Consider the following 24,420-nt stretch of genomic DNA (forward strand, 5'->3'; position numbering starts at 1 on the left):
ATTCCAAGGAGTCGGAAACACTCGTAAACGATCGAAAACGGTAAAGGACGCGTCAGGGAAGAGGGGGCACATCGAACACGTCAACCGTAGGACCGACACCCTTCTTCGGACGATCCTGCAAACACTTTCTCCACTTCAATGAAAAACTCAACGGATGGGTCTACTATTTGCTCATCTCAGGCCACTACAACAGTGCACGACAGTTGTCACCTTCTTCGCCAAGGGGTGTATCCGGCGTAGGACTTGGCCTGTTTGCACAACACATCCCAGTAGTACCGTCTGTTCGATCGATGTGGATAAACAAGCAGGCAGGCTCCATTGAAACTGACTTTCAAGGATTTTTCGAATAAACTTTGCTGTTTGTTTGTTTCGTGGCACAGAAGTGTACGCACTTTCCGGTTGCATCAAGAAGCTATAGGCCGGCTCTCGATGATGGCGGATGAAGAATGTTTTTCCCTCTTTTTAGCTTTGTTTCTCGGTCACAAACATCATGTATCCACAGCTGGTTGGTTGGGGCTGCAGTCCTGTTATTGCTAGCAGACACTACTAGAGCCCAGCAGAGTGATGCAGTGCACTAAGGTTATGTGTCTCTCTCTCTGAGCATCTTGTTTGTTCCTTTTCGTAGAAGAAGAAGTTCGTCTGCTGCCTTCGCTTGGATTAGATTTATTGAACCTCACATAACGTACACCGAGTACAAGAAGTTTCCTTTGTTATTTATATATTTTCATTTCGCTCACGGTAGAATGCCCTAGACTGGACGAAAACATCGCTCTTCCGATATTTTCTCTAGAATGCTTTTGCGTTCTTTTCAGACCACTTTCGGAATGTCGCAATGTTACACGCATATTGCGTTTCGTTTATTATTTCATCCGAAGCGTGTGCAATCAGACGACATGTTGTACTGGCCCAGTAGCAGCAGCAGCAGCAGCAGCAGCAGCGAGGTTGTCCGTTTGTCTGCCACCCTTTTCTATTGTCTGCACGAAGCTTGTTGTGACTGGAAATGCACAACAACAGCAATAACAACAAAAAACTCCATTGCCTTTGGCCTGTTTGATCGGATAATGGAAGCAAATTGGAAAATGCACTTGATTAAAGTCCTTGTCTCTCTCTGCCGTGATCCTTGTGCTATGGACCACGCTTCGTATCGTTGCTGGCGTTGTTTGAGGATTTATTTGCTAAAAAGCCACCGGCAGCACATTGTGGACTCGCACAATATGCTTGTTATGTTTGAGACTGGCCACTGAGTCGCTGGCTACTGAAACTCATCTGGAGAAATTTCTGAGCCTTTCGAAGATCGGGAAGCGCGTGTAACTTTCCGCCTATGGGCGCAAGCCCTTAAACCAACACCGCCACCCATTCGGATGGGCTACAAATCTCCTCTTCGGCGCCACAAATCGCACTGCTTTTTTATACCTTGGTGTTTTTTGTTGTTGGAAAAGGAAATTCATGTTTTTATTTTCATTCTTCCCGTGCCGTCTGTCCATCGTTCGCGCTCGTCCACCCGAGCACATTCCTTCGGAGCATATTATTTCTTGCCCGCGCTTCTATTTTTAGCGTTTTGGGTTGGTGTGGCTCAGATGAATAAAGCTCGCTTCGCGCTCCCTGGACTTTAGCTGGCTGGCTGGCAGGCTCTCCGGCCGGCGGCCCTCCGTGGGAAAAGCCATTGAATATCCTGCAAGAGGAATGCAATTGGTTTTTGCAGAGCCAATGCTTTTTTTTTATTATTCTCCGTTTCTCGCTGTGTGTTTTGATGATGAATCATTCATTTCGCGTTTGTGTTTGCTCGGCGGCGCGGACCATTCGCGCTGTGAATTTGCGGTTTGTTGAACGGCTGGCCGGTTCCTTTTTTCACTCTCTCGCGCGTTTTCTCGTTCGTTTTCGCGTCCGCTGGGGCCACTTTGAAATGGATTAGTTTTCGGTTCGGGCGGTGAAACGATGAATCAAATAATGATTTTTTTTTGGAAAAAATATCTCGTTAACAACACAATGCTGCCCCAACTATATCCGAGTCATGCTTAATGAAAGGGAGTCTGTGAGAAGATTAATGTATGCTTAGTTTGGCAACACTGCCTGCAACAAGGACCAAAATCAAAGTAACCCAGGATACTATCAGTATCGAGAAATGCAATGGCGTGTTGTGTGTAGATTGAAGCGTTTAGTTTCCGCTCAACTATTAAGTAGCGTTTAAGGTGTAAAGTAAGTGTTAACAAGTTTGTTCCCCGATGATAGGAGGAAATGCATCAAACTTACTTCCTCGTCTAGTTATCGGTTCATTTGCAGCGGCGATTGCTTGGTCGGAAATTGATTGAATCATACGAGACGCGGTGGTGACGACGAGGCTTGCCTGAGTTGCACGAACGATGCCCGCTGGCTTCCATCTTCTGGCGCGCATGATGACAGTATGAGCATCGTTCGTTGGCCGTTGCCACAAGTTCTGCCCTAGTTTCTCGTCTAGCAATTCTGCCACGAGATGAGGCAAAAGTGAATTAGGGTTTGCATGTTTTAGGAAGAAATTTCCGATTCGATTTTGCACCTTGGAATAGCTGGCGCGTAGCCACAGGCGCCATACCACAAGAGGATGCTGCTGCAGGTGCCAGGACTGGACTGGTTTGCTGTCGAACGCGAACGGTCGATAACCCAGCTGCCGGTGTTGCGTGTGCATCACATTACATGATGACATGAAATTGCAATCGACTGCACACCCAACTGGCAGCTGGCAGCGACCGATGGTGACAGATGTGCACGGTGCGCCAAGTAAAGCTGCTGAATAATGCCAGGCTCTGCCGTTGTCGTTGCTGAAAGTGGTGGAGCATCAGCTGTTGCAGAGGTCGAACACTGGAAGGGGCCGTACAGCTGGGCGCAGCAGAACCTTTATCAAAGTGGATGTTTTAAATGTTGGTTCCCTCGTGGTCCTTGTAAGGCATGCTGGCTTGTTGATAACTGACGAAGGTATCGCCTCGCCATAAGTCCATTTCCCGAAAAGGGGCCTTATCAGCTTTCCGTGTTGAGTTTGAGAAGGTTTGCGTTGTGCGATTGTGTACCTACAGCTGATCTTCTTTCCGAAAGTACATGACGCAAGCCGATGGTGGAGCTGGAGGTAAACGGAAGCTAGGCGTGGGAATAATAAGCAGGAAGGAGGATATCGCTGGATGATGGTGGTGCCCACTGTCATCTCATCATTTGGAAGCCTAATCTCTCCCGCTGTTACCTTCTCCACCACTTCGGCCCTTGCGGTGGTTGGACGTTTCCTGTGAAAAGGGAATTACAGATTGACACTTCCCCGGATCGGTAAGCCACCAACGGTACTACGAGTGGGTAGTAAATGGAATTAAGCGAGTTCAGGTAGCTGGCCATTGCCTGCCATGTGGAGCCCATCCGTGAGCCTATAGCAGGTGTCCGTGGATGATGGTGTGCGTGATAGGTTATCAGGATATTCGATCCTTTATTGTTGATTTGACAGCGGAAACGGCCCAACTTCTCTGTGTCACATCCGATACTCAGATATAATAGTAGTCCCTTCGGGATATACGGATCTCCTTGACGTGAAACGGATAGCACGGCGTACGTCCCACCATCCGGCTCCAGGACGCGCGACACACGACGTGGGGTTTATGGATCGCAGTTGGCGGAGGCGTCTCCATCATGCCATTATCGTGTTCGTTGGGTGTTTGTTTCACATCATAGCAGGCAGGGTGTGATTTCCAGAGAACCTCTTAAGAGGTTATCGCTTCGAATGGTGAAAATCTGGTGGTGGTGGATGGGAAATATGATATTAGCAAATGAAACATGGCCACCACGGCATTAAATTCGATACGCGAACTCCGTAGGTCACACCTGTCACAGATCTCTGTCGACGATTGTTCTTTTCTGCTATGCGTCGTGCATTCTTACTCGCCGAGATTATGCTCTTAGAGGTAGCGCCAGCTGTGCTAAACAATTAATAGATATTTCCTGGGGCGTAGTAGCTGTGCGAACGTTCCCGGGTTGGGCGGCTATCTATCTCGAGTGCTTCTCGCCTTGCTCTAGCCGTCCGTTTGTGATTTATTCGATCTCCTCCCAGGAACGTAATAAATAATTAGTTATTCATTCTTCACACGTCGCACACAACTCCTCATTAGTGGAGAATCACCGGCGAGGCGTCCGCCGACTACGGTGACCGTCGACCACCGAAATGGTCCTGCTAGTGTTAATTTATGCATTTTCACCATCTTCTACCATCCGAGGAGGCCGGCTGGCTTGGGGTCGCAGTAGAAGTGAAAGCTCTAAGGATAATGCAATAATCGTAAGCTTCGGCACCGGTTGTGAAGGTGGTGGGGATGGTCTAATGATTATTTCTTGGAAGAGCCTAACGGCCGCTACCTCTGGCCTCTCTCTTAGCTCACCTGCTGCTAAGGATGTGGGCGGAGCCGTATAAGGATGTCACTAATAAGAGCACAGCAACCAAAGAAGCCACTAATAAGAGACGGAAGCCGCCGGAGTGGAGGGAGGAGGGTATGTGGCATTCCGTCTCTGTGGCCCCTTGTACCGGTTCTTTATGCTCCTTCATGATCCGGTAGCAATACGAAGCCGACGCGTAATCCTTAGCCCATTGGGCCCACAATAAAACTAAATACAGTCAGATGTCAGCTCAGGCGCACTCTCGGGAGCGGTCTCAATCCCGGTGGTGCCCAGTTACTCTGGAAAGAAATGTCGTAATTGAATTCCAATGTGCCGCTACTGTCGGTGGACTGTTCCGTTCCCATTCTCACGCATCGGCCATAGGCTGGACATAGCGACGGCTAATCCTGCTGTCGAAACACTGTGTGCTTATGTTTATTGTTGTCCTCTTCGCGTACGCCGTATGCGATTACAATTACACTCAATGGGTAATGGGAAGGGTTGAAGAGCAGCTCGCAATGCTTTGTAGATGTGGCTTATCCTTCGAATTTTCGGGTCTTTAAGGATCAACGATTTACGGTGGCATATTATGATCATTCCACGGGCACATTATGCTGTGTAATGAGTAGTTTAAAGGGGTAGAAGAATTTATTTTCATATTGTTGTAAATCCATTTTCGGAGAAGCTCGTTGTAATAGGAAACTGCAGAAGCAGTTCCTAAGCCATTGGCCAAGATGTTGGTTACTGCAATCATATTGCCTTTCGAGAGGTACCTTCCAAGACCACATTGACCATATGAGAGATAGATTCTAGCGACTTCTGATAGTTTCTGGTTCCAAGAAACAAGATCTCTCACTGGCATAACGAGTGTACTTTAACGAATTACGGTCCTCCATTAACTTTGACCATTAATGGACGGGCGAACAACAAGGATTGCCCGAGCGGTAGCTGCGTGCAATTCCGGGAAACTTTCTCCTGCTCTTCCACACCAGGCTCTTCGCCACAAACTAGGATTTGCGCCAATGCAGAATCACGTGCTTTCGTTCCTACATGCATTCACCTGGGTATGTGTGAAAATTCGCACAAATAGCAATTAACGTGCTTAATGAATGCCGTTCCTCTTTCACGGAACATAAAGAATCATGTGGCAGAGGAGAATGTTACTGTGGGCTGAGGTTGAGCTATGGTGCAAAAGGTTAGTTTTTGTTTCCCATTTAGCGATTTCCTGTCGTTGGCACTTGGAGTTCTGCGGTATAAGCGTGTACACTGGCACGGCATGATTGAACCATTTTTCTGCCTTTCCTTTTATTTATTCAGAACACACAAACAGAGACTCTCGCAGGTAATAATGGATAGGTAAAGCTAAAGAACTCGTGTGTGCCAAATAGTGTGCGCGAAATATTTGATGCTGTGTGGAGCTATAAATTGATTTTTGAATCAATAAACCGAACCGAATTCGATCGGTATAAAGCAATGCATTGCGCATTATGCTCGTTTGTGCCTGCATAAGGAAATTGCTATAAAGTTTGATATTTTTATATGTGTCTATTATATTGAATTTAAGTAGTCGAAGCACATACTACTACCATAGAAAACATTAGAGGATCTGGGATAATATGCAAGCCGAATTTTTCAACATTTTGTTTGTATATCAACTCTATTCATCACCCTTTCTCCTGCATCTCTCTCTCTCCACTTGTCTCTCGCTCTATGCCGGTTGCCTGGAATGCCTACCACCGTAAAGTTATGTTTTATCCTGTTGGTTTTTTTTATTGGTTTTTTTTTCAATTTTGCATCTTGGAATGTGTTCTTTGTTCGCTTCCGTCACCATAGCCATTAGTTCTGTTGCTGGGCAAGCGAATCCCCTTCTCCGATAGTATACTACCATCTACTACCATGCAACTTTTAGGGGTGTTTAGTTTTTTGTTGCTGTACAGTAACTGTTTCGTTTATAACGGAAATTACTAACCAAAAGCTCCATGTTGCGCTGTAGCTACAGCATCTTATCTCCAACAAAACAACAAAAAACATCATCGTAGCAGCCTTCGTTAACTAACGCGATAGTTCTGAAAGTACCCATCCTTCTGTCATCTGGTCGTTGTGTGACTGTGTGTGTGTATATGCGGGTTGTGAAGAGAGCGACCAATAGCAGAACGTATCATAGTAGCCTCCTCTCTTCACGTTTGCATTAGATTGGTTTTCAATGCAGGCACGTATTTTTTTATCACGGTTTATTGTTGTTGTATTTACCAGGACAGGCAACATTACTACTCCCACTACTTCTTAAACCTAGCTTCTTGTGTGTGTTTTGTCTTTTTTCAATTATTTACATATATACTCCGTACCTTTACGCTCATCGCTAACCAAACTCAAATCCAGAGAATTTCCAAACGACAAAACATATACCATAAAACCGTCAACACGGCTCCCGACCGTACGAACTTTGTAAAACACTGTGCCCATTTTCGTTCTTTTCTCTTCTCCATTTCTTCTCGTTATAGATTACATGGAGCCACTTTTGGGTAAGTGAGTGATGAGATATTCAGAACAACCGTGACTGGGAGTGGTGGGGACAGAAAGCTCGGGAATATGGTCCAAGTTGTATGGATGGGGAGAACAAAACACACACCGCATAGAAAAAACTAAGAAAATCTTACGGAAAAGTTGGCGTAAAATCTATCATGCTACGATGACGGCGACGACGATGGCTACTACGAGACACCGACGACAACCATGATGCTCACGTCCATCAAAGTAGTTAGAGCCGGGAGACGGAGCAGCCTGCTCAGCAGCGTTTTTTTGCAGTCCGTCATCAGCTTCATACCACTTTTATCCTAACTTTCGTGGACCGTACCCGGGGCATGCACGTCGTATATGCCATGCTTCCCTTGATATGGGAGTAGTATGCAACCTTTAGCGTTGGTTTTCTACCTTTTACGTACCTTTCACGTGCACACAAACGATCAAAGAGGAAGCGAAATATGCTAATGGCCTTGCAATGACGCCACTCAGGATGATGATGAAGATGCGTTTGCTGTGGAATGTTTGTGGAATTTCCACCTTCCACCTTCTCGACAGGCTCTCGTCTGTTCTGATGTGTTTTGTCTATCGGTGTAGTACGGCAGTTTCTGAGCTCTTCAAAGTAAGGGTGTTGGAAAAAAAGAATCATGCCATTTGGAACACCGTGTACGCTAATTGGATGCGGCCACGTCACAATGAATGTGTGTGTCTGTGTGGCGAAGTAGAATGGGTCTTTAAAACCTCGAGAAAAAATATATACATTTAATGGAGAAAGATGAATGACAGGAGACGGAAGAAAGAAGCTAAAGTACGACCGAATAGTGCAACGCCTACTCGTCGGTTGTTTGGCTTGGATTCATCAAACCCATCAATTCCAATCGTACCAGATGATAATTGATCGTTCGAGTTGTGCCTCCCCCATGGGGAGTGAGCAGTAGCAACTCAATGCTTTGCGTTGCACTGCCGTCGCCATTATCAATGGTACTGACCAGCCACAGCAGCAGCAGCAGCATCCGCTTCCACCTATCACCATGTTATGGGGTTGAGATCGGTGGCCCACATATTGAATCGATTAAATCGCTCACCGAACAGACACATACAGGCGTGCGATGAGCATTCTACAGACAGTCAATGGCATCAAGTCGCGATTCTACCGATGCGCAGAGGCCATTGCCTATCGCAGGCAATTAATCGTCGATGCTTGGCTCACACTGAGCACAATCGAGTGTCTTGTTGTTGTTGTTGTTGCCATCCATCCGACGAGCAGCTTCCTTGTAAGATGGCTAACCCCTCCTAGTACTCCTGGACTGGCAAACTCATCGAGCAACCATAGATCGCCATGGGATGCGTCAGAGTGTGTTGTCGTTGTGATGATGACTGCAGGAACAGAGCAGCAAGCTGTAGAGGCATGCAGGAAGAGGGGACGGGTATGTTTCTCATCCGGTGCATCAAACGGTCGGGCAAGCCGTTGCCCCGGGTGCCGGGCTACTGACTGTTTTTGCTGACATCAATCGATTTATTTATTCAATTTGCAATGGTTATTACATTAAGAAGCGGTTCGCAGAAGTGCTCCGCAGGCTGGCTGAGTGTGTGTTCTAGTAGTAGTACTTCTATCAATAACAGGAAATGGCAACATCTGAAGCAGCAAACAGGGGAACAACGGGGTGCCGGATACCCGAGTTCTAACGTTTTACAGCTATCGAGCGCTGTTAAGAGTGATTCAATTGATTGCAGCATAATCCGATGTTCAACTTGCTTGCTTGCTTGGTGTTCTGTAACCGAACGGGGCAAGCAAACACGCGAACCATCGATAACAGGTTTTTGGCTAGCGAGAACGATTTCTAACAATAATACCTCTTTCGTCTTTTTATCGCTACGAAAGAGGATACATGTATATGGTCTACGAATGTCGGGATATAATTGAATGCTGCGCCTTATTCGTGGTGGTCACCGTCGTCGCCTACTTCTCGGACTGCAGCTTCTCGTACTCCTCGCGGTAACTGAGCGCCTCGTTCAGCTCCGGCATCGAACCGTACTTCTGATTGAATACCAGCATCTGCAAATAAGCGAAAAATCGAGAAGAAAAAGTCATTCAACGATCCACATGACTTCCAATCGTAGCAGCCATTAAGTTGTGAGCTCAATAGCTTCTTCCTTGTGGAAGGAGTAACATAAAATGTGTGTGATTCTGCCAAACTAGTTAGTTGTTGAATCTTTTCCACATAAATAACTCGCCGTGTCATCTCGTTTCGCATGTCAGCATATATTAATGTCAAAATGTGTGCTCTTCGATGACGATGACGTTGTGCCTTCCCCACCCGGTGGGGAGGGAGTTATAAAAGGATATAAATAACGACGGTGGTTAGCATAAATTGTGCGAGTCACTCGCGATTGGGCAGGCTCGCACAAGGCACAAGTTGACAGTATCATAAAGCCAGCAGCATAATCATAACATTATCCTTACAAAACTACCTACCGCACTACCACGAGGAACGGTAGCGCAGCCACAGTGCGGTACAAGTGGCGGTGGCCCCCCTTCTGGGGAACACGCGAGCATCAATTGTCAGCGAAAATCTGTGTCGGTTGGTTGGTCCGGCAATCGGATTTCACGATTATGATGGTCCTGGCCTCTGCTGGTCTGTCAACAAACGCGGGGTAGTACTGTGCAAATCGCAAGTACCCGTTCGCCCCCCGGCCCCGGAGGGGAGGGACCGTTGGTTGTTGCTGTGGTCGGTTGTTTCGCGGAAGGTGAATTCACGGTGACCTGCTTTTTATGATTGTTGGGTACCACCACCACCATCGCTACTGCGGATCCTATCAAAATTCAAACGGCATTGAGTGGTGGTATCGAACAACATTTTGGTTTATATCGAACCCTTACCCACCACCACCCTTGTCATCGAATTTCGATCCCTGGCTTGTTGATGTTCTGGCTTCCTCCCGAGCGCCGTAGGGCACCGACGGAATGTCCTCCCGTCTGTCTGTCCCCGTTCTCTCACTCAACATGAGCCCCCCACAGTGTAGTTTGTTTATCGGGCTAAAACAAATAAATAAATGCTGCTGTCCAGGGGCGTTTCGCGCAAACCTCATCATAGCACAATCCGGTGAGCCTTGCCTTGTGCGCCATCCTTTTGGCGGGTGATGTGTGTTCCAACCGCCATCGAGCAAATGCGTAACGCGTCCCAAATAATACGTTCTCTTTGGAGAGTCGCCAATGGCAGAGCAGCCGGGGATGATTCGCGGAAACTTATATTGATTTGGTGTACCGTTGGATAAAATTGCGCTCGCGCTACTTGCTTGCTTGTTGGTAGAAGAAGTATGTGACATGCCATGTGGTCGTATCTTGGGCGAGGATCGAATTGCAAAAAAATAAAAAAAGAAAAACCAAAGCAGGCAGATCTGCCCTACATTCCGGTTCCCGCGGTAAATGGAGTTCAAACCGCCATCACGACCACAGCTGCTGCCCATTCAATAAAAATGCCAAAGTTGCTGGAATCATCAGGACCTTTTGGGTGGAAACTGTGAATATCCACAACCTGTCCCCTCGTCGCTTTTTGGAGGGAGGGTAATCCGGGAACCCAACGTGAGATACGATTGAAATTCAGAATCCCTTCAGCTTGCTTCGTAAAGCGGGATTGCTTCGGGGGAAGGATCTTTTACGATGTCCGGAACGCGAGTCCCCGAGTATGATAGAAGCGCGGACGGGACAACTTGGGCGGCTTGGCTCATCTGTTTTCATATTTATTTCGACCGCGAATGCGTCGACGAAGAAGAAGAGATTACCGCTGTGTGAAGGATGATCGCATTGTGGGCAGAAAGAAAGAGCGAGAAAGCGTGGTGTTCGTGTTGTACCAAAACGGGGATTTTGTGTGGCCTGACGCGAGCCCGTTTCTCCACCTGCACGCTTCTCTCTCTCTCTCTCCCCGCTAAACACCGGTAAGGGTCCGATATAAAATGCGATTGATCGATACACTTTCGTTGACTTTTTATCGGCACCATAATGGGCTTCGGATTGATGGCTTTTAAGTGAATGGTGGTGTGCTGGTGGTGTAATGGAGAAGGATGTAAGGGGAGAAGGAGTTTCTGTGCTGTTACGCACAGGACGGCCCTTTGGACGGCGAAAAGTGCTAGGACAATGTTTGCCTTTCGCGGTGTATCGTCGGTGTATTTTTCTCTCCTTTTTTTTCTACGAATTTAATGCGCATTAAACGTATAATCGGTGGTACCTTTCGCGTGACGAAGCCGTGCGTGCGTGCGTGCGTGCATGCTTACGCGAGCCCTGTCCTGGTGGAGGGACTTTTCCGAGGGAGGATTCTTCTTCCTTCCTTCTCCTATTTCACGTGGCCGTTTCGTACAACACGTGGAATACATAAAAGTGAATTGTTTTTACGTAAATCCTCCCCCCGGGGGTTGCTGGTCGCAGTAACCATAGAGCTTCGGGCTTCTTACCGGCCGGACGGGGAAACCACTCAAATGATGAGTAGAGTAGGCTGTGCGAGGCGGTGGTCAGAATAGGCTCTTCAAATCCAATAAGCAGTGCAACGACGGATTGTATTAGGTAACCGTAACCGCTGCTCGAGGACAGACGACTTTCGCCCTGTAACCGGTTTCCGGCACCAAAGGGAGGAAAGAAGCCTGAAGAATTGTTACGGGTGCGCGGGAACACTAATGTAAGTTCTGCTTTAAATTGGATTATGATTTAGCAGCCAACGGCGTGGCGGCGCCCCATCACGTCAACTTCCAAGAACTGTCGTCTCTCGGTCGTCTCAACCGTAACCAATCAATGGTACGAAGGAGAATGATTCGTCACTTTTTCCACCCTCGACCATCCTTTAGTCGTCATCGTCAGTGGCGGAGAGCTGCTGGAGCTTCTCTGGCGTCATCAGCCAAGCAGCCAATAACTAGAAGGTGAAAGGTTGCGAGCGAGAGAGAGAGAGAGAGAGAGGACCGAACCGGCCGAACAGGAAAATTTAATTACCGGTGCATACAGAGCAAGAATTGTGGGTTAGTTGTATACTTTGGGTCCACGTCCACGGGTTAGTTGTATACTTTGGGTCCAAAGGAGGAAGGAAGCACAGGAAGCGAAGCGACAAAAATAGTGGCGACGAAAGCCGGGAGGATGTTGTTCGTCTTCTTCTTCGCTGGTTGAACGTGCATTCTACTTCGGTTACAGTGCTGCGCTGACGCTGGTCGAGCGAGCGAGCGAGTGCGGCTTCCATTAGCCGATTATCGTTCCCGGCCACAGTTGGAGTGAAAACCAATCTCTTCCCCACCGGTGGTGGTGGTGGTGGTGCTGCTGGTGGTTGTTTGCGAACCTACGACACGGAAGCCGACGATGCAGCACACCAGCAGGGGATATGGGGAGTGGTGGTTATGGCAGACAACGTTGGGCGGTGTTGTAAGGCTTTCCAACCTGCGAGCAAGCTAAAAATATACCCTTGGCTTGCCGTTGCCTGTGGTGGTGGTGTTGCGGTTTAGCTGCCAGCTTTGACGAACTTCTCGGTTCGTTCTCTACGTACTGGTCCCCTTTCGGTCGAGCTCAGAGCTCACTTCACACTCACTGCTTGCTTGATTGTCAGAACAGTTTCTCAAAGTCTGGAAAGTCGGCCATCTTACGATCACACTTCTTTTGGATCTCAGCGACAGAGAGCATGCGATGGCGATTTCTTCTTCGCCAGCTAGCTGGCTGACTGGCCGATTGTCAAACCCATCTGTACACGCCTGCTTTGGTCCAGTCCTCTCACGGTGACGATGTCGACATTATAGGCGACAGCAGCGACCAGCAGAGCCAACACTGATGTCTATGTCAAGCAAGCAGGCTGTGTGTACCAAGAGTGTTTTCTTCACCTCTCCCGAGTATCTCGTCTCGTCACGATTCTCACAGTTTGTAGGCGGCCTGCGTACACGGTGTACCGGTGGCCAAGACATTGACTGACAGGAGAATCAAACTGGCATGTGTTTTGTGTCTCACCCGGTCTCTCGGACCTCGTTTCGGGTCGCACACAAGACCGTCTATCCACAGGATGTTGCTGTAGCACCGTGCGTCTAGAGTTACGGCAAGTTTTCCATATCGGCACCCGATGATGGGGCGAGAACAACGGGGTCGACGGTCCAGTTTGATCGGGTGTGGTGTTCCTTTGCAAAGGTTTACCCTGTGGTCGCCCCGGGGGCTATTCTCGGACCGTTCCAGAACGGAACGGGATCGTATGGATTCTCTTCCGATTGATTAATCGGATTGGTTTACACTGATTAATCATGCGGAGGGCGCCCGTTCCACCTCGGATCCACAGCACAAATCGTCGTCGACTGTGAGTGAACGGTACGCCGCTTGAATCCAGGGTTTCATTATCATAAATGAATAATCGACCCATGGAATGATGGCGGCGACAGGACAGCGGCAGGACAACGAGCGTTGGTTGTTGGTTGGGGACTTCCTGTTGAAACGTGTGCTAAAGTTTCAAACAAGAAGCATGTAATACGAACACACATTTTGCAATGTGTTCCGGTTGTTGAAAACGAAGAGAACCGTTTTTGTGTATTGGATACACTGCTACTGAGTAACATTCTTCGCTAACTCACAAAATGTCACAACCAGGCCACACAACTTCCTCGCATGTGTTTTCCGACAAATGTGTTACGATTCCTTTCTGTTTCTTTTCGTTTTAATCAATTTGATACGAACCATTACACACCCACTCGCACTCACACAGAAGAGCGAGAACCGTCGTCTTGCAGGTTAGCAGATGAAGTAGAGATTGCTGTTCGGCTGGCGGTCGGTCTCCAAGTTCAGCCGACTTCCAGAAGCCAGCAGAGCCCCTCTCTGTAATGCATTATATCGGAACCTTATCCTTCCCAGGCCCATCTCAGGGGCCCAGTAAATGTCTGCCGATCCAAGGTGACGGGATTAGGTTCAGTTCATGTGTCATTCTCAGCTTTTCCCAAAAGAAATACGAAGAAACAGAGGTAGTGTACTCCGGCAACCGACGTACTACCTCTCCCCTTTAGCCACCATACATCTTATCCTTGCAGAGAACTCGCAAGAGTGTCTGTGTATGTCGGTGCTGCTACTGTTACCAGTTTGGTGGCAGTATGGCCTGTAAACGGCCGGCAACAAGGCGCCTGTCAAATCGGAACGAGATCATTTGTAGAAAATTGACTTCGAAAATGGAACGACGAAATTCCCGGTCCGTCTGGGGTTCTTCGACTGTTGAACTGTGCGCGCCCTTCCCAAGGTATTTGCAGGCATCTCTTGTGGAGGCAGAGGCCGTCCGAGGGACCTGGAAGCAGCAGCCCAAAATGGAATTCCGTCCGTGACACGGACGCGAGCGTGTGTCCTTGTGTTTTGCTGTCCCTTTTTTTTTGCTACGTGGTTTCATGCTCAGTCTTCATTCTTAATCTCCCATTCCGGGTGTAGAACTTCTGCCAGTGACAGAGAATGGGCTTTCGAGCGAATTCGTGCTGATTTCGTGTGCGAGAAGAAGAAGAAGAAGTGTGGGCGCGGGACCACAGTATCGTGGTGGTGTATATCCTTTTGCCTCTTTCTATCATTTTCTTTCGCTTCCTCTCGCTCTCTCTCTCTCTTTACGTGTCCTTTTGCAAATTAAAACCTTTTCACTTTTTCGAAGGAATCAGTCCCACCGGAAAGGGATGAAGTCTGCCTGGTGGCCATAGCCATCTATCCACAGCCGGGGGTAGAATAGAACAACACATCGTCCAGTGCGATAGAGGAAGAAAAAGAGTGAGGAAAAGGCTTGCAGAGCGAACCAGGGCAACCATAAATCATGCCAGAAAACCAGGTTTTATCCGTCGTCTCTTGTGCTGTGTGCGGCTTGTAGAGAAGGTCGGAGGTCCCGTCCGGTACGACGCAAACACTTGGTATCACCGTTCTTCTCCGATCTGTCGTCGAAGCAGAAGGTGTCGAGTCTCCCGAGGATGTCGGGAGGGCCGGCTGTGGACGGAATCCCAGCACGAAAAAGGTGCGAAAAAAAAAAGAAGCAAAGGATAAATTTATACGGAATCATTACTCAGGTTCTTTAGAGCCAAGCTAACGAACAACTGACGACGTCGACGGCGGCGGCGATTTCTGGTCCTCGTCGGTCGCTCGCACGCTCGGTTGTTGGATTGTGGCCGACCTCAAACAATCCCCACCCGGGTGCTAGATTGAGATTGGATTCAATCCGTGCCTCGGTCAATCTCGAGCCCGGGGGGGGGGGGGGGGGCACAGTGGTGCACACAGTGCATATCGGTGATGCGCGATGATCATGAAGAGATGATGATATAATAAACCATCGAAGGTGTACTTCTGCTTCCTCCCGTGCTGGCCTCCCTTGCGTCCGTCAGGGTGTGATCGTGATCGAGATGATGGTTGGTTAGTTGGCAGCGATTCAAGAGCGACTGCCCTGGCCATCATGGTATGCACTGTCACCATTACCTCAAGCGTGTATGTCCTCGAGTAATAACTAAATGGTCGATTTGTGGCCCGGCACGGCACCAGGCTCAGTGCGGGAATGCCTGCCGGTTGACTGGCTAGCTGGCTGGCTGGCTGGCAGGCTAGCGATTCTTGGCCATCACCACCACCGTGTTCGCGACTGAAATTCACCCCCAAACGAGAAGAGGTGGTCCTAGGGGTATGTTAGACGGTAAGTCTAACTATTTTTATCCCGTTTTAGCCTGCCAGCGAGGTAGAACGGGCGAATCAATCGTGCGGATAAGGGGAGAAGCATTTATTGAAGTGAATTCTAAATTTATGGCACCGCGCAGGACCGCGGCCGGTACTATAAAAGCGAGGATTCTCTCTACATTGGTTTGCGTTGTCCTTATGGCGTCCAAACGTTCTTCTCGCTCTCTTTGCAGTGACCCCCCTATTAAAGGATAGTTTATAGAGGGCAACAATGATAAGGGAATGCTTTAGGCAAACGAGAACGTCCACCTGCACCACCACCACCACCACCACCATCACCACTGAGAGACTAATGACACGCGATGCAATATCGATCGAAGTTTGATCGATTTTTAGAACGGAAACGATGGTTGCATGCGCGATGCCTCCCCGGTGTGTCGCGGTGCAGGATAGTTTTCATATTTTGAGCCCCGTAGTTTAACCCTTCATATCCACCATTTTATGTGCTACATCGTTTCGCCCGTGCACGCACGAGCTGGTTTATCAATCAGCCTTGGCCTGGCCGGTGATGGTTCCGCTGTGTACGCGCTCTGAACCGACACAGCGAGAATGCAATTATAAACATGTCAAACGGGTGGCACCCAAGCGGGGGCCCGGGTGTGATGGTGAAACGAGCGCTACACTCCAAAATGGTTGCGTTGATGGCTTTTATAAAATTGAATTGCACCACGGTGGGGTTCATCGAGGTGAAATGTGCAGTTATCTTCACGCAAACAGCCGTGGCGTGGTGCTGCTGTGACAGTTTGGGTGGTCAAGGCGGAAACAGATTGCCGATGCACAAGGACACTCGTGCTGCACACATACAAAACACTGCTGCACCGTGCCCAGTGCCTCATTAGAACTGCAACTGTAGCGCGAGAAAAAGCGGACATCTTCTTGTGATCGAAAAAAGAAGGACTCGCCGGAAGGTGTCGCAGAAGTAAAGTAGCGCAAATTTATGAACAGAAAATGGCCAACCAATTGTGTGCGAGGCGGCTTCTGGTGCTCCCGGTGGTCATCAGAACTATAAAAATGGAAATAAATGGGAGATCTTTGGGTGGTGCTGCGAAACCGGAAAGGACCCATTTCAGCACGAAGGCACGTTCGGTCGTAGTGTGAAGCAAAAAAAGAAAAGAAACAAGAAAATAATGGCAAGAAGATGGTCATTCTAAGTTTGCACCCAAGAGCAACAACAATGAGCATAAATTAGCCAACGCTGGTGGGGTTCGACTTGTGCTATTTCGTATGTCCCGTTCACAAATGGGTTGCATCATTAAGGGTGGTCCATCTTCCCTCTTCCACTGTTGTGTTTTTATGGTCAAACGCTTGGATACTTTCACGGAAAACTAATTTGATTCGAATAAATAGACGAGAAGAGTCCTCAAGACGCGCTGATAGCGAGAACGGGCCCCAACCTGTTGTGTAGCTGTTTGGTTGTTGCTGCTGTGCTCCATGTGCCCATCTCATCAGGGCTCCCCGCTCCCGGACACTTCTCTAGACCGTTCTTGCTACTAATCTGCATGCATCGAGGAAGCTGCTGTTGGGCTTTTAGTATTCCGTTTTCCATTGCTGAGGCGCCTCGTAAAATGGTCTCTGATGATATGAAAACCATGACCATAACCACAGTCACGGAGCTGGCAACCGGGAGGCCAACCGGAAACCGGCCATCTTTTCTTACGCCCTGCGAGATAGCGCGGCAATCTCTCGCGAGTTGATCTAACTATAGAAGAAAAGCTGACGGCACATTGGCTTTGTTACACTCCACTCGATCGTGGTACATGGGCATGTGGGCACGCACAAGATGACAAGAACGTGGCGACGGCATCACACGACAGACACAGAGAAAAAGACGAGACAACAGAAGAACGCCAGCGGGAAACGGATCGGGCTGCGGGAATCCGTCCGCTTTTCCAGATATGTAACCATCGTTTCTCTAATCTTAATCGCTTGGATAACGAAAAAGAGAGAGAGAGAGAGCGAAAGGAAATGGAGATATAAAGCACGGTTGGTTGGTCAGAGGACCAAAGAGGGGGGATGATGAGCTTTTGCTAGCACGAGGTCACATCCAAAGATACTCAGCGCATCGTAGCCTCGCAGCCTTTCATCGTCAAAAGAAGGCCAGCAGCGATTCTGTTCTGTGTCTCAATCTACGACCGACAGGCCAACAAGAAGGAGGAGGTGATCCACATGAAAAAGAGATGGAAATCCTTACAAGAAAAACGCTTTCTGTATTTCAATCTTCGCTCGGGCTCCGAGGTAGCCAGGAAATGGTGAAGCGGGATTTTCACTTTTCACTCACGTCACGGAGGAGCCAGGGATTGATGCTTTTCCATTTTCCCTTCCCCCGAGGGGGGTATTATCTCCTTCTCATACGTGCTCTTTCTCTGTCCTTCCTTCTCTCTCTCTCTGCAAGGAAAGTGTGGTCATTTATGTGCGCTTGGAATTTAATATCTCTTGATCTCTCTTGCGTAGCCTGTTGAATGTGGTTACCTCGTGCGGAATCATTTTCTGCAACAAAAAAAACCCTCTAATTAGGTGCTTTAGTAGCGAGCGTTGCTGAGGCGCTCAGCATTATCATTATGTATCCACAGTGACGGACGATGGTCTCGCATGTTTGATCCACGATTCAGTGCAGTTCGCCTCGTATAATGAGAAGCGCATTTCCCGGAAGCACAGCGAGCGTACCCATTGCAACCGGTTTGATGTGTGCATGATGTGGCTGTAAGTGTGTTGCCTTTGAAGCTATCCATTAAAGGACACTTTCTTCCAGCATAATATCCGTGGGTTTCACGTTACGGACACGCACAATCCTCTTCTTTAATCCTTTCTTTCTCTGTGATGGCGCCGATGTCGTTCCTTGGTTCGTCCTGTGACTACTTGGTTTCTCACGCTCACGTTTCATATCACAAGCAACAGCGTTCACATTGCGCATTCATTGCAGAGACACACAAACCCACAGAGTAGGTGTTGATGCTGCTGCTTGGGCCCACGCTCATCATCGCGCATCCATTAGCGTCCGCGCTCGATGGAGGCGCTCGATGGAGGCGCCCAATGGAGGCGCCCGGTGATGAATAATTTAAAAGGGATAAAAATTAAACGGCTTAAATGATCGTGCCGAAAGGGGTGCGGTGAGGGATCATATGGTTTTTTTTGCAACGAGAGAAAAATCCCGCATCATTAAAGGGGGCCTTCTACGCGCGCGTCCCCAGCATCGAAACATGATTGTCACGAACGCCTCCGAGAGAAGAGAAGGTTGGCGTTAATTGAAGCAAAATTTATGAGACTCATGCTTGCGCGGAATTGCAACAAGAGACCACGAGGAGAGAGAGAGCACCGCCGTGTGCACGCATGAGTTACTTCATTATTCAGCTGCGCGATGCTAGCATGCCAGGGACCAACGGAGAAGAGACACCAAGCCTTATAATCAAACACACGCCTTTATTGAGTGTAAATGGATGCAAAAGCTCTGGCCACGGGACCGGCACAATAGGGTTCCATGGAAAATTATGCTTGCGCACTCGCACGGAAATTACGAATCACCGCTCCCCAGACTGCAGATGCACCTGGGGGGCCCACGAGTGGAGGTAGAATAATTTTTAATTATTACAAGTTTCCTCTGCCAATTTGTTTGCCTTTCTCTCGTTCCCTCTTTCCCTTGTTTCGCTGATTGAAACATCAGAGTTGAAACCCCCCAAAGTGGACCGGCAGCAGGTTAACAGGATTCCGTGTAAAGTCGTGCATGTTCGCGTGCGCTGCAGATTGTGAAGATTACAGGGCAGCCAGCAGGTCGGCGGTGGTCACAACACGACGACAGCGCGAAGGGGGTCAATTATTAATTACGCAAATTACGCGGCATCATCATAAATGAGGAGTAAGCAGCTCTTCATCACCACCACCACCACCGGTCATCTTTCTCCTTAGCATATTATGGCGCGTGTCCTCCGCTAACGTTCCCATCGGATATGTCCGGTACGCCTCTGGTGGGTGGTCCGGGATTTTTCAAAAAGATTAAATTGTTCTCCCTGGAGAGAGCGTGTCCTTCCAAGCGCTCTACGCTTCACTTAATGCCTCTCGTACCGGTCCGCGGAAAATGGTTCCTGACTGCAACCACCACCGCCCAACTCCCACCCCCCAGGGCGACCAATTCAATTCTGCGTTTCTGCGACGCCACGGTTGGCCTTAAATTGAATTCCTTTGACTTTGTTTGGAGAAGGTGGAGGGTTTTTGGTCAAACGGAAAACCGGGGAGGTGTTGGAGGGGGATGGAATTCTGGAAACATTTCTCATCAACACCACCACCCCGGCTGCGGGGGAGGAAGGAGGAAGATTGAAGGTCTGCGAATGTGTGCGATGGCTGTGGTGGTAATGCGCTCCATTTTCTCATCACGCAATGGTACCAAATCACGCCACGGCCAAGCACAACCATCATCCCCTCCAGCACCCCAGCCACAGCACTTTCACTTACATTTGACCACCGAGTGGTGGTGGTGGCGGCGGGGATCTCGTTCTGTTGTTTTCGAAGGAACGCGGCCAGCCAAAGGCCAGGGCTAGGCCAGGTGTGGTGGTTGCGCAGCGTCAGGTTGCGTGCACCTTGATTACATTGAAGCGAAACGGAAGGAACGAGAGGCCTGTGGGTGGTGGTGGTTCGCTACCGCCCGTCGGGTGTAACATTGCTTAACACCGTCCCTGGAGAGTGTCCCTCCCCGTGGTGCGGCGCTCCATGTTTCTTCGTGTCCTGTTCCCCTTTCCCAGCTCCCAGGGTTCCCCAAGTTCGAACGCTCACTACTCGAGTGCGTCTTTCCCTCTCTCACTCTCACCCTCCACTCAAATTCCCACGGTTTGTGGAAAACCACCGACGCGTGTGGTCACGAAAAGCCAATCTCGGCGTGCCAGCAGCAGCGTGATCGAGCACAACAGAGCGAGAGCAGCGCGTAATGATGGTGTCGAAGTAGCACCAGCGGCGACAGGAGGGGGTTCCTGTTGTTGGTGGTGGCTAATGGGGCTTAGCATCGCCGGCGTTGTAGCCCCCTCCCCCCTCGGTCATTCCACAGTCGGAATATGGTTTAGGGCGACTTAATGCTGCATGCAAAACTGCCAACTGCTGGAGTGTGTGGAATGAGGCGAGGCGAGGAGAAAAAGTGGAAAGCACGAAGGTACAATGGAAGATCAATTTGTTGATGTTTATGACTTCGTTTTTCTAATGTTTGGTTTTCTGCTTCTTTCCGCGCAAGGATATGGTGCGTGTCCGCGTGGTGGACACGGTTCCCTTTTGCCTGTTAAACGGATCAACACTTCTTCTTCCGTGCAGAGTTGTTGAACTCGTAGTGTATGTGTTCGGTGGCACGGTTTCTAGGTCCTGGAATCACCACTAATAGAGTAATTGATGGTCACAGAGTCCTCGAACTCGGTTTTGCAACATTGACCGTTCCTTTAAAATAGTTCAAACGAATTGGAACTCATTTTCACTTTCACTTCGCGTGAAGAAGGAACACACTACCTCACCACAGTACACTCTGGGCGTATGTCGGTCAAATCGTTTCGCATAATTTATTCATCGATGCCCCCTTTGCGCGTCATGTCCCTCGGTCCCTGGCTATCATTCCGTTTTCTCATTAACCTTTTCAAGGCTCACAACAGCAGCAGGTATAGGCAGGCACGAAGAGGGACGCTCAGGAGCGCAAGAGCAAAAAAAAAAACATGGTTGATTAAAAGCTTCTCACCAACATCACTTTAATGATGTCCTGCATCGAAAAAACCTGCCGGCCTGCTCCCTGTGCTTGTTATCTCAACCGTTCCCGGGAGTTTTCGGTGGGGCCGACAACCGCTTTAACTTCTTATCACCTTGATGTAATCAAATTGTGACATTACAGCACGCACCGCGTGTGAGCGAAGGGCCGCTCCCCCGTCCAACATAACACCACCATTCCGTTTTGCTTTGCTAGGAGATGGCTAGCTTCGGTTCCGGCCTCTCGTTTGGTGTTGGTCAAATTGATGAGCAAAAAAGTGGATGAAATGAGGATCGCAGCCAAACGCTCTCGCACGCGACCAACATGCGGATGAATGCGCGATAAAAGCAACAAATGGTGACCGAAGCGTGTGCCATAATAATGAGCAGAGTTTCTCGCTTGACCGCGCACAGTTGGCTGTCGCCAACGCCTCGTTAAGATTTTGGATTCCATTGCGAGAAAGAGAAGAAGGAAATCTTGTATGGAATGCCATGATCTTCGATTGTTGGCCTATTTGAAGGAATGATTTTAATAATATGCCCCAGCAGCAACGGATGCCCTTCCTTCCTTTCGCGGTTCCGTTGAAGCCCAATTATGATTTGGACGCCAATTTGTCAATCTCGTGTCGATAAATGGCCTGGGTGCAAACGTAAGCCTCGCAAATTGAATTAGGTAAAAATGATGCAACAACTCATTGTCGGCGCACTCCACGTGGCTTTTCTGCTTCAGCAGCAAAAGCCACAACAAAAAGGGAGAAGAAGGCCATGCTCTTCCTTTTTCCTGTCTCGATCTTTTGACAGAGCGAGCACGGAGAGGGCTACTTTGCTTTCATTCGCGCTCTCACCTTAGTAAATACGAAAAAATTTGAAAGTTTTCCCCCCACAGCAGGCGGCGACGAGCTGTCTGCAGAAGTCGCCTCCGTGTTGCTGCTGCTGCTGCTCTGCTGACGGCGCTGCAAAAGGGCGTTGTGGAGCTGACAGATGGAACTAAAAAGCATAAAAAAGGGCACGCACACACCTTGTGCGTCACGGATATATCCTTCGCATCTAGCGGGAGGGAATTTGCTGAAAAGCATTCCATGACCTCCACACACCCCATGCCCGTCTGTGCATACAGTCGTTCGCTTCGTTCGTTTCGTCGCTTCTTATCAGCATCTCTCTGTCACCACCGCCAGCGGCATGTGCCCCGAGCGCGCTTTCGGAGACGCTTTATGTAACTGCTGCAGGGCTGGGCCTCGAGCATCCACGCACACCACCACAAACACAAGAGTGTCCTTGGAGTTACCGGGACTCGACCAAAAATAAAAGGGGGCCAAAAGTCAGGAAGGAGAACATGCGCGGTTGGAAAGCGGATTATCATGTTTTCCCCAATTTTTTTTCCCAGTTTTCCTTCGAATTCTTCCGAAGTGGTCGTGGTAGTAGGACATGATGACAAATCTGAAGTAAAGTGGAGAAGGAAAAGGGAGGAAGGTTTTTAGCGTCTCATGACGGAATGCTGACGATGCACAGAGGACATTGCTCGAGGATGAAGACACGTGACAGTGGAGTACCGGTGGCGGTAGCCCGGAATATCCTCTTGAAACCTTCTCTCTCTCTCCCTCGAGGGCGACCTGCTGTGCTGGCTTGGCTGTGTTTGTCTTGCTTGTTCTGTATTGCGCCGCGTAATCGATTTGGGGAAAATTTCCTCGGAAAATCCTGTCAACCACGTAGGGAGTTATTAACTTTAACTGTTCCTGGAGGGAGAAGTCGTGCCGTAATCGTTGCCGGCGTGGAATTTGTTTTGTAACATCCCATTTCATTCTGCGCGAACAGAACAACCCCAGGAAAAGCATCCCCCCGCTGGTGTGCGCACACGTTCTTTCTCTTCCTCTGTTGCTTTTTCTTATCTATTCCTCCACATTATTATGATCGTGGGCTGGCTGGCAGGCTGGTGACGGTATTTTTAATAACGTAAATCAAACGATGCCTAAACGAGGCCCTCTCGTGCTGTTCCCCTCGATTCGCTACTTTCTTATCTTCTTACACTACGTTTGCTAAATTTAACTTCTTTTTTTTGTTTTTGCTAATGCCTGATATAGAACAGAAATAGCGCAGCGTAGCACCGTTATCTATGTGCGGTGGAGCTCATAAACAAAAGGATGCGTGTTTTGGGCCACGCGTTAATGTGTTTGCCATTCCGTAATGCCACTTTTGTACCGTATCTTGCCCGGCTGGCTGGCAGAAATTGTCACATAAAACATGCCGCGATCTGCGCGGCAATGCCAACACACCGCGATTCATCGCTTAACATTGTCTTTTGTTAGGGATTTGCATCGGATTGGTTCGCGGATCACTGATTCTCTACTATCAAGCACGCTGCCGTAGATTGACTTTGATTTGAGTTATAGAGCCCCTCCAGTCCCCTTCGGGATTCAGTCGTGAAAAACAACGGGCCATCATCACCATCGCACTCCGGCGGTTCGGAGCCGCATAATTGCGTAATCCTGTTTATTGATCAAGCGTTTTTGATTATCCTTCCAGAGGACGACCAGTGCGTAGATGGTCTCTTGCGACAGCTCTCCTCTCGGTGGAGGGATTAGTGGGAACAACTTATCGACAACTTGGAATACAATTATGCTCCCTCCAGGCGAGGCACGAGAAGAGCCTTAGGTTGAAAGGATCACAGTTCGATCCGGATTTTTCTTATCACAAACCAACAACAATGATGATGATCCGCAGAGGGAGTGAAGTGAAGGGAGGAGATGTTGGCGAATTAGAATACGTTTGGTTCATCATCCTGGTTCATCCTCATCGTCATCATCATCATCATGGATGTGACTTCTCATTCGACTTGGATGGATTTTTACATCGAAAAGATCCTTTCCCTCCCCTTGCTGGTTCGTCAGCTTTCTAATCCATCTTCCCCCCCATCAAGGAGAGCATCATGTTGATGAGGACTGATGCCCGATGCCTAATCGTGCTGCTGGTCTGGTGGTCAAGCCAGAGGACGCAGCAAAACCCATCGCACGGGCTTTCGACCTTTTATATTGGAGCTTTTGCCCCAGGATCGGAGTGGCCCCGGGTACCGTCTTGTGCCGGTGATTTGCTACTCCGGTGGGGTGGGTTGCCTTGCCTCTCCGAAGCAAGCATCATCAGCACAC

The 24,420-nt window shown here is 48.9% G+C and overlaps 2 protein-coding genes across 5 annotated transcripts in view; one reads left to right on the forward strand and one right to left on the reverse strand.

Moving 5' to 3' along the window:
- LOC126572842 (RNA-binding protein Musashi homolog 2) overlaps positions 1 to 24,420 on the forward strand; it is a 72,893-nt gene that overhangs the window by 34,183 nt on the left and 14,290 nt on the right. For 2 of the 3 annotated variants that reach the window (XM_050232517.1, XM_050232518.1), the window contains exon 3: positions 6,879 to 6,899. The exons of the other annotated variant lie outside the window; for it this stretch is intronic. In XM_050232517.1, the coding sequence (XP_050088474.1) occupies positions 6,879 to 6,899 (21 nt within the window). The remainder of the gene's footprint in view (positions 1 to 6,878; positions 6,900 to 24,420) is intronic. 3 annotated transcript variants of the gene reach the window in all.
- LOC126572844 (uncharacterized) overlaps positions 8,406 to 24,420 on the reverse strand; it is a 45,750-nt gene continuing 29,735 nt past the window's right edge. For both annotated transcript variants that reach the window (XM_050232522.1, XM_050232521.1), the window contains exon 6: positions 8,406 to 8,953. In XM_050232522.1, coding sequence (XP_050088479.1) covers positions 8,858 to 8,953 — 96 coding nt within the window. In that variant the 3' untranslated portion in view covers positions 8,406 to 8,857. The remainder of the gene's footprint in view (positions 8,954 to 24,420) is intronic.

Source organism: Anopheles aquasalis, chromosome 2 (genome assembly GCF_943734665.1).
Source record: "Anopheles aquasalis chromosome 2, idAnoAquaMG_Q_19, whole genome shotgun sequence".
Taxonomy (NCBI): domain Eukaryota; kingdom Metazoa; phylum Arthropoda; class Insecta; order Diptera; family Culicidae; genus Anopheles; species Anopheles aquasalis.